General features: G+C 39.1%; 1 protein-coding gene across 2 annotated transcripts; it reads left to right on the top strand.

Annotated features, from left to right (window-relative positions):
- Window positions 1–4,192: 4,192 nt before the first annotated feature.
- eIF4EHP (eukaryotic translation initiation factor 4E homologous protein) lies at window positions 4,193–10,361 on the top strand. 2 transcript variants are annotated; one of them, XM_065220895.1, is made up of 4 exons: window positions 4,193–4,395; window positions 4,495–4,651; window positions 4,728–4,850; window positions 9,960–10,361. In XM_065220895.1, exons 1-4 carry the CDS (start codon window positions 4,376–4,378, stop codon window positions 10,281–10,283), a joined length of 624 nt encoding a protein of 207 aa, XP_065076967.1. In that variant the 5' UTR covers window positions 4,193–4,375; the 3' UTR covers window positions 10,284–10,361. The 2 variants fall into 2 exon arrangements, with proteins under 2 accessions (XP_065076967.1, XP_065076968.1); XM_065220896.1 differs by having other exon boundaries at window positions 4,193–4,386.
- Window positions 10,362–10,619: the final 258 nt, after the last annotated feature.

Here is a 10,619-nt window from a genome sequence, read left to right on the forward strand (position 1 = left end):
TTAGATTAATCGCTACTAATAACATTGAATGTTCTTCTCTATAGTTCTACAAATTGAATAACATTTTTACTTCGAATCTTCCTTGGTTGGTATGATGGTATGGTGTAGAGTCGGTGTATAATGAGTCACGCCAAGAGAAAAACAGTTGAACTCGCATCACGGTTTTCGAAAGATTCCCTTTCTTTTAACTTGGCAACAGAGGACTTCTGCATCAACTTCAAATGACTTCTAGCGAGGAAAAAAATTAACGGCTGTAGTAAATCATTCCCCCTTATTCTGCGAGTCACGTGACTCTCTGTCACCGGTGAGGTGACAATTGTCACCTCGTGTGAGGTGACTCTCCATTTGATTTACATGGAGAGTCACCTCACACGAGGTGACTATTGTCACCTCACCGGTGAGAGAGAGTCACGTGACTCGCAGAATAGGGGGGATTATATCAGTGCTAACATTTGAAAACGGCGCAAAAGCCATTTGTAAGCAAATGGTTTGTGGGCCCTTTACTCGCTACCCGAAGAACGCCCACGCAAACCAACAGCATCGTCAGGAAGGGAAAAATTTCCCCTACTCGATGTTGCTGTTGTGTCGCGTGGGTGTACTTCAAGTAGTGAGTAAAGGGCCCACAAACCATTTGTTTACAAATGGCTTTTGTGCCGTTTTCAAATGTTAGCACTGATATCAGTGATTTTGTCCAATTATCTTAAGGAAAAATAGTAGAAATTGTCATTACTGATCATTACAAAACGTATCGCATGACAAATGTAATGCTCACTGTGTGTATATGATCATTTCTTCGGTTATATTTAATATTTAATTGCAATACCTTCCGTGTACCTTTCATAGCATCGTAATGCTTGTTTACTTTGCACGATAGGTAGCCGGTTTGACAGTTCAATAGGTAGACTTGGCTTCACTCTTGGCGTGACTCATTATACACCGACTCTAGTATGGTGTACCAACTCTGGCAATAGCTTCGAAGCTCGTGATTAGAAAAGGAAAGTGTACACATCATGCGTTTGACACTACTTACCATTAAAGCCCTACAGTAAAAGTATGGACGTCTGTCAAAAGTTGTTCCAATCGAACCGTCAAAATGCACCGCTTTGCTCGATTGGAACCAAGGTGACTACATATAGGTGTTCTAATGTGTCAAATTCATGATTCAGCCATGTTGGGCTTTTGCATGGGACAGCGACCGAGTTTGTTTACAATTTGCTCTAAAACCGCACTTTTTCCACCCGCGACCTCCTCACCTATATAGTGACAAAGCTGTATCACCATTTATATACCCACCATGATTGAAACAGCTTTTTTCCACGGGACAAATGTTTCCACTATGGGATTTCACAAATTTGACAGTACCCTTTTAACTGGTCTATAAATTTATGGTCCATAACAAACTTGAACAACACATACGAACTTTGCGGCTGAATTGCATATTTTACAGCTGTCGCTTACACCGCATGTGTTTGTTTTGCGTTGGTTGTAAGTGTGTGAGTGAAAAATAGCAGACAACAGAAAAATGCTGGCTTAGCAGCTCCTTGTTTTTTTCAGTTTTGAGGTGACAGTCGTCCATACTTTTACTGTAGGGCTTTACTTACCATCGGTTGTGCTCCAAGGGGGGAGGTGGCTGTCAAATACGAACAATCGTCGCCTACCTCGCATAACCTGGGGGGATGTGCTGTCAAATCAGCCTACTGATCATCTTGTATGAAACTGGTTTCAAACGTAAACAAACGCTGTAGGTTTCTTATGACTTGTTTACGTTTGGAACCAACTAATGAAATTCATATGAAAAATCATATAAAATTAACATGATCGCATAAATGTTATGTGAAATTCAGATGAATTCCATTAATTTTGTTTATGGATGAAAATCCTTTGCGATTCCAATGGAAGCTACATGAAAACTATTTTCGGTGCAGCAGCAGCAATAGAAGCAGCCGCAACCGTGGGAGCTGCATCGCTAATTCGTGTTGCCGTGCCCGAGGCTGGAAACCTCGGTCCGGTCACGACAGGAACATGTAACAAAATTATGAAAGATTTTGAACTCAGCTGTCCCTGGACTAATTTCAATAATTTTATCACCAATAAACCAGAAATGTGTCTACGCATCTGATAAATTTAAGACTTTATCATTTTTCAAAATGTCACATTTGAAAATTGCACGAATGTGCAACTGTTGCTATGATAATTAAAATTATCACCGAATGCCTGTGAAAAGCAATTTTCCTAATACAGATTTCAAAGTTGAACTCCATACGGTCTCACCAAACGGTGTTTATTCAATCACCGCGTGGTGAGTGGTGGTGTTCTCCAGTACACGACCGCTGTTCGGATTCAATTACAATCACTGTGTGTGGTGGTGTCCGGTCGTCGGCATCAGCATCAGCAGCAGCAGCAGTGCTTTCGGCGCCTGGCGTTGAACATTGTTCTCCAGTACACAGCGAAAGGCTGCCTGCAAGCATCGAGCTGCAGCCCACATGAGCATCCATAGAAGGAGGAAGAAGTCGCACCGCTATTGGTCGGAATCAGTAGCTCTTCGTGAGTAGCTGTGGGCCATCTATGTCAAGCGCGTCATTCTAAAGAGTATAAACAGAGAGAACCCCGGTCAAATTCCTATTCCTACACAAAACACAAACTCCTGCTACAGTTAACAAATAAGATTTATTATTTGAGACCACGTTGTCCTACGTCACCATTGCGTACAACCACCGACGAACCGACGTGCCAGCACATAGAAGCTACATTCAAATTCTTGCCCAAGACGCCATATTTAAAATACGTTAAACACTACCGACATCTACTCATCCGCTCGCATCATTTCGTAAGCAAGAATACGTACACACGTACAATTTATATTGACCTCGTTTGACAGATCTGATCGCCCGTTTGAAAGATCGACTCGCTCATTTGACTAATCGAATTGCGGACAAACGAAATGGTCCAGTGGCTGTGGCATGTCGGTTCGTCGGTGGTGTACAACGTACAATGTACAATCCCATAGGGCTGTCCTTTGTAGTTTTTCACCCATTAATGAGTATCTGCTACCCATTAATGAGTGAATCTTACCCCACTAATGAGTAACAGTTACTCATTTATGGGTAACAGATACTCATTAACGGTTAAGACATTTACTCATCAATGAGTGAATCCACTTTTCTTTTAAATGGGTATTTTTTCCCATTAATTGATATTTTCAAGTTAGCGTGTGCACGCTAACTTCTGCTTACTCACCAGGTGAGTCGATCGTACTCACTTTCGTCCGATGTATCGAGTTGTCAAAAATTGAGTAAACTAGAAATGTCAAACTGAGTAAAAGCCACTCAGTCAGCAAAATCCTGGACTTGGAAAAAATGCCAGTCGGAGGGAAAATGTTACTCAAAACCGGCTGAAATGCCTTCAGGTAAGTACGAATTGCTTAGGGAAACGGTGTTGAACCGTGTTTTGCTCCGGTAGAATGAATCCGAAGCAGGCAATTTCCATTTTCTTGAATGAAAATTAAAACAAAAACCCTCCCCGCAACTGAAAATACCGGCGAGTGGATTTGACTCAGTCTACGTGAGAACGAAGTTTACTCAAAAGTGAGTCAACATAAGGCTACTCAATTTTGAGTAGCTGAGATGAGTACCTTCGACTCAATTTTGAGTTGACCAGAATAAGCGTGATGAGCCGCATTTGTAAACTTCCACCTTTCGCACTACCTCTTGAACCATCCGAAATTCAGGGAAAACATGTCAAAAGGGTCTAACTTGAAACATAGACAATGACTTTGATCGTTGATTTCTCACGAAGGATGACACACTCATGGATTTTAATTACATCATCTAATATAACAAACATTTTCTTTCAGATGGTGTAGTTAATTTGCGTAGATGTATTGTCATTCGTGATAAATCGATAATCTTTGTCATTGCCTACGTTTCGAGTTTGGCCCTTATGACTTGTTTTCCGCCCCTGAGCTGTCATCGCAACTCGAGTCGTAATCCTATGTGAATAATAAGAGGCCTGGACCATTAAAGAGAGAGATCTGACACTTTTGCTGTCTTCTTTCTTCCTTCCTTGTGTAACCGTACTGCTAATTTGACGTCACGTAGCTATTGCACGCAGCAACGTATATGAAAGGGATGGCATGTTTACATTGCCGAGCCATTGACATGCAAAATTATTGTTCTATCAGTAGTTTTGCAGGCAAGCTTAAAAGAAATCTGACGAACGAGTCAAAAAGTTAAAGTTGTTTTCTTTTCAATCAAATCAAATTTTTAAAAATCGTCAAAGAAGCTTCAGTAATCGTTTAAATCTGTGATATATTTCCAAGACTATCGTAATTCTTCTAGTGTAACGACTGCGGACACCAAGGAAAAGTCCTAACAAAATGACTAACAAGTACGATGCGTAAGTTTATCGCCATTTATGTGGTTTTATGTTTTTAGGTTATATTTTGGAACTGCGAGGATTGCTTTCAGGATCGTAATATTCTCGCTTCCATTGCAGACTAAAGCCCTACGGTAGCGACAGCGATGACAGTGGTGACGAAGGTACAGATTTTGACGTCGATAAGCTGGAACCGTTGGAGATTGGACCGGGAGAGCACAAGTTACAGTACACGTACTGTCTTTGGTTTGGGAAGAAAGGGTCACATAGGGCTGCGGTATGGAACCATCCTCTGAGCTGTCCGTGATGGGGCTAGTTGAACTTAGCTCTTTTTCTGTTGCATCTTATTTTAGGAATACGGGAAATCGCTACACTTTGTAGGGCGATGTGCCAGTGTAGAGCAGTGGTGGACGCTCTATTGCCATTTAGTTAAGCCTACCGTATTGAAACCGTTCCGAAAGTTACATCTGTTTAAGGTAAGTTTGATTGTATTTTTTATGCTTTTGCATAAGTTAGCTGAATACCTATCCCACGTAACTAATTAGACTGCTTGCTCAAATGAACAGGAAAGGGTAAATCCTATTTTGCCTGATTTTCGCTTCCTTTTTCAGAACAAAGTTGCTGCATTAAGTAGATAGTTTTTAAGCGGTTTCTTCTCACCCTGTGCCGATAACCATCAATTTAAAAAAAATGTATGGACTGTAGACTTTCCGCCAACCACTCCCCCTTAAAGTGTCTACGTAGTTTATGAACAGCACTTTCTTTTTTTTATTTTAATTATAGTCACTCTAACGGTCTTGGGTCATTCGTGACTTGTCCGGGGGTGAGATTTAAACTCGTGACTTTGGCGTGAGAGGTATGGATGCTAACCACTACGCCGGGGTCGCCCATTAACAGCACTTTCTTTTATGTAAGTGAACTACGTAAACAGTTTTAATGCGATTTTTACACCTCCCCTCCCCTCTTGCGCAGATTTTTGTTCATACAATGCGAAACCGAACTTTTTTGTCAGGGCGAACCTCACTCTGAGGAAGGTTTTGAAAAACAAACGATCATACTAATGTGTCATAAAACAGGCCGACTTAAGTGCACCCCACAAGTGGACCCTACACGATTGCTTTTATTGACAATAATCGTATTGTCAATACATTCTATATTGACGTCAATATATCGAGATTGACAATATTTCTGAATTCACATCATCAATATTATTGTCAATAATTCCCCTTCGCGTCAATATATTGATGCGTGTGGGGTTTGCTTAAAGCAAACCCCACACGGTAAGAAATATTGTCAATACTTACAAGTATTGACAATAATATTGATGATGTGAATACAGAAATATTGTCAATACCGATGTATTGACGTCAATATAAAATATATTGACAATACGATTATTGTCAATACAAACAGTCGTGTAGGGTCCACTAAAGGCTCAATTTCACTCAATATTCACTCTACCGATAAAATACGGTTGTTTGCTTAAGTTCATCTAAAACAGATCGAAATGTTGATGTCAAAACTGCATAAGAATTATTCTCATGAGTGCCTGATCATTGAAAAATGACAAGAAAGCTAATGATAGGTAGTTTCGTCTCGTGATGGTGAGAGGACCTATTTTCTCATCGTCACATGACGGCCGTGATATTTACCAGCTCTGCTCAGAACTGACAGCAGTAGAAGGAAAGAAGGATAAACTGTAGAGTAACATTTGAAATAGGCCTATGTCCACAACGTAAACAAATCGGGTTTTGATACCATTCTTTAGCACCGCTTGATAGCTACTAATCGTGTAGGAAAGTTCCGCATAATTGATGAATCTACGTTATGGTCGGCCAGCAGATGGAAATGATGTTAAAATGATAATGATGTTTTGCTAGCTGTCAAATCGTATGGAATATTTTTTAGTACATCATCACTTTTCTGGTTTTGGATTTCAAACCTAGGTGTCGCATGCGCTGTTGCAGTTTCGCGTAGATTCATCAGTCGAGAAAAATCATTAAAAATAACTCGATTTTCGAACCGGCCGATCATCGAAATTTTTCGATTCATTAATAGGCCCGCACGCTAAAACGGCCAACCATTCATTTATTTTATTTCATTAATAGGCCTAGTGACGTAGAAGGGCCGATGATTAAAATTTTTTAAACCAAAGCTAGGCCCTACCAACAATCAATACGAAACTAACGATTTTAAATTGGCTCACTACCTGACTAGCCTATTGGTCCCATGCAAACGATTAAAGTACCCCATTCTAGTCGAAATTCTACTACTACACAATGTTTGTTTTGATTCGCTATGAAAGTTTGACAGATAAAATGAGGGGTTAGTGGATTTTCCCATGTTTCGAGGGGTGAATCGATTAGCTTGGGACCGAAGAGAGTACCAGAGCTGAGCCAAAAATTTGAACACGTTATTTCGGGACCTTCTAGTCTTAGAGTTACCTCTATGGCCCTACTGCTTGAGGCAGGGCCGATGATTTGTTTTGAATTTATTTGACGTTGCGAAAAGGCTTAGCAAAGGGCTACCATTTCTGATGACAGTCACAACGGCTTAACAAAAAGGGCCTATCCAGTGAAAGATTCACTAAAAGGTTTATTAGTTTATGAAATTAAATTGTAATCGATTTTCATATATATTTTTGAATGTTGTATACTGATATACAGTTACTATTGTTATTGTGAACAATATAAATGCCAAAAATACTTCAATTTTCTTAAATATGAATTGAATAGTGTCGGAAAAATTTAAAATTCATTTTTTGGTTTGTTTACGTTTTGGGCATAGGTCCATTTCAAATGTTACTCTATAACTCTAAGAGAAGAGGTGACAATTAGGTTTTGCACCGTCGGGGTTAACCTCAATCTGATGACAGTTCAGTGGTACTGTTTACGTGGACTTAGTCGATTTTTTCTTGGGTGGATTTTCTCGATAATTTTTCAGACTGCAGTGAGATGTAAACCACACTTCTTCATGTCCAAGAGCAACATCCTTTCAACGCGCTGTTCCTCGACAATTTTCATGTTAAATTTCGGAAATTTTAGAATTTTTTTTTTCGAAAAAACGACTAAGTGCTTGTAAACAGTACCACTGAACTGTCAAAAAGGTTCAGCCGATTAACACTGAGTTCATTCGTGACGTCACGCTGCAGAACCTACTACACTCAGAATCATTCATGTTACGCTCAGCTGTCTGTTTTGCTCAATTCTGCGTTCATCTAAGAAAATAAAAAGCAATGCGAATACGAACGAAATTAGGTTCTGCAGCGTGACGTCACAAATGAACTCAGTGTTAATCGGCTGAACCTTTTTGACAGTTCAGTGGTACTGTTTACAAGCACTTAGTCGTTTTTTCGAAAAAAAAAAAATCAAAAATTTCCGAATTTTAACTTGAAAATTGTCGAGGAACAGCGCGATGAAAGGATGTTGCTCGTGGACATTGCAGAAGTGTGGTCTGCATCTCACTGCAGTCTGAAAAATTATCGAGAAAATCCACCCAAGAAAAAAACGACTAAGTCCACGTAAACAGTACCACTAAACTGTCATCAGATTGAGGTTAACCCCGACGGTGCAAAACCTAATTAGTGCGGCTCACACAAGGTGCTGTTCGTTTTTGATGTTGTATGCGTGTGAGTGAGTGGTAAATGTAAAATGAAACGATTTTGCTTGAGTGGAGGTTCTCCGATCTTGAAGTATTCCGGTAGTGACTCCAGCACCATCCAAAAGTATTCCAGTATCATCCCAGATTACAGTTATACTTGGAAACGGTCACCACCTTGATGTCCTCGCTCATCCCGCGTTATTTTTTGACCGATTTTTAGCTAATGTTTTGAAAATATTTGCACTATCACAAAATTCATGAAAAGTAATTAATGATCGATTTTTTTAATCTTTATTAAAGAGATTTTTAGCCTTAGGCTAGTTCATCTCTAAATTAATGATAGATGGTATTTTCTAAGAATTGATTTTTTTAAATATAGGTATTGAACCGATGCTATGTATGACATTCAGAGAATAAGATGAAGTTGTGTTCTAATCAGCGAATGACTTATAAAACTCTGTTATATAAAACCAGCAAACAAAGTTCTTTGAAAATAATTGTTTTGATAATATTATTAGAAAATTAATAAAGATTTGAAAGGAAGACATGTCCAGCTTTAGGATACCATATGGTATTCCTACTCTCACCACTACCCAGTCGTCGTTGCCGTCTTCAGCGACGGTCACTACCAGTACCACCGGAACGGCCTTTTCCTTTCTATCGGAATAGACGGAGCATGCAATATAGAGAAGTTAATTTAAAAATAATAATGAACATCAATGAAGCAACCCCCCTCTCCCCTACGCTATCCTTTTAATTAATTTAAACAAGTTTTAAACTAGTATTTATATGCTTAAGTACGTGATTGAACGTAACAGAATATACAACAACAAACAAACAACATTAGTAATCGGTCACTACGATTAAAAGTAACCAAAACTTAAAATACTTAAGAATACTTATCAGATACTTGGAAATACTTAATTTATACAATAGCTATTACTTAGTATTTATATATTTATTACGATCGGGTGAATAAAATCGCAATATTTTGGTGGAAAAATGTTACAATATGCATCCAGTCCTTGTTCATACAATGTTGACCCATCTTTCAAGGTATGTAGTCAGTAATTTACTATTTCTGTCGAAGTCGTATTTCGTACACATACCACAACACGGTTATTTAATGATTGTGAGGACAGCTATTGTTGTATGACGTACCGTTTCACCTTAATTAAGTTACCTTCCGAGGCGACGGCTCCGGTGTAGTGGTTAACATCCAAAGTCACGAGTTCAAATCTTATTCCCGAACAAGTCACGAATAACCCAAGAGTGTTAAAGTGACTATAATAATAAAAAAATAAGAAAAAGTTACCTATCAAAGTGTGAACTGTGCAAATCAACCCCATCAATGATAAATTAGCGTTTTTTTAATCCAGTTCATTTATTTGGAAGGCTCAATCGCACTAGCTTTGCGGAGCCGATAATTAATTGTTCATTGTATGTAACAAAATTCACTTACTTCTATGTCTAGTAGGAGTTGGGCCAAATACTCGCGGCTTACCCGAGGTTAAAAGGGGTACGCAGTCGACTGTCAAAATACAAGAAAATATATTCCCTGTTGTAAACATTCTCGCGTTTCTATACGTTGACAAAAAATCAATAAGGCACCCTATTGTCTCCTCTTCCTCTTAGGTATGAATGGTAGTGCAATTATAGATTCGTCTGTAGTTCGACCGGCTATGATGACCAGTAGGTGACGATGAGACTCATCGAGACGGGGTGACAAGACAAACAAAAACTAATAAACAGAAACAAAAGACAAAGGAATTAAATTCTCATACTAGACATTTGCAGAAGCACATAAATCGTCTGCATATAGCAGATACATTAAGTTTATACGATATCTTGTTTTACTACTTCACTTGATTGTGTTTACAATGTTTGAAAAGTGAGCCTTATTTTTGAAATCATCCTACTAACTGATTGTGTTCTCATATAAAAACAAAAGTTAAATTTTTCATATTTTCCATCTACTTTTACAGAGTGGCATAAAACCCATGTGGGAGGACCCTGGAAATGTGCGTGGTGGTAAATGGGTAATTCGGTTGAAGAAAAACAAAATCGACCGCGCATGGGAGAACGTATGCATGGCAATGCTCGGAGAGCAGTTCCTGGTGGGTCCGGAAATATGTGGTGTCGTACTGTCGACACAATTTCCAGAAGATCTTTTATCGATCTGGAATCGAACCGCAACAGACACAACCAGTACCAACCGAATCCGGGACACGTTACGAAGAATTCTGAACCTACCTCCTTCGACACATATGGAGTATAAGCCACATTGCGATAGTCTCAAGTACCTTTAATACTGCTGTATCGTATTTACTCTCGTTATTCTGTCGGATTTTCGCCTCTTTCTGTAACGCCCAGGATGGATGGTCATCCTCTCAAGAAATAAAAAAAGGATAGCTAAATTGAACAGCTAAGAACTGAATTTCAATGCAACAATTTCCTAAAACTTATCAAAGTAAGCATATGAGCAAATAATCAATACACTCGTCAATGTTTAATGGTTTAACTAACCCTCTCCTTCCCATTGTAGTACAGGTGATCCACAACTTTTTGGTCCGTCTCATGTTTGTCAATTTGCCATTAAATAGTCAGCACTTATTTAAGCTCCTCTGTGTGCTTTTTATTCTCGT

The sequence above is a fragment of the Ochlerotatus camptorhynchus genome, unplaced genomic scaffold, assembly GCF_037179485.1.
Source record: "Ochlerotatus camptorhynchus isolate MF236.1 unplaced genomic scaffold, CSIRO-AGI_Acam_v1.1 ptg000136l, whole genome shotgun sequence".
Taxonomy (NCBI): Eukaryota; Metazoa; Arthropoda; class Insecta; order Diptera; family Culicidae; genus Ochlerotatus; species Ochlerotatus camptorhynchus.

Coding starts and splice junctions, on each gene's coding strand:
- eIF4EHP (XM_065220895.1), top strand. CDS start 4,376: ATGACTAACAAGTACGATGC. Junction 4,396..4,494: donor ATGACTAACAAGTACGATGC/GTAAGTTTATCG, acceptor CTTCCATTGCAG/ACTAAAGCCCTACGGTAGCG. Junction 4,851..9,959: donor GAAAGTTACATCTGTTTAAG/GTAAGTTTGATT, acceptor CTACTTTTACAG/AGTGGCATAAAACCCATGTG.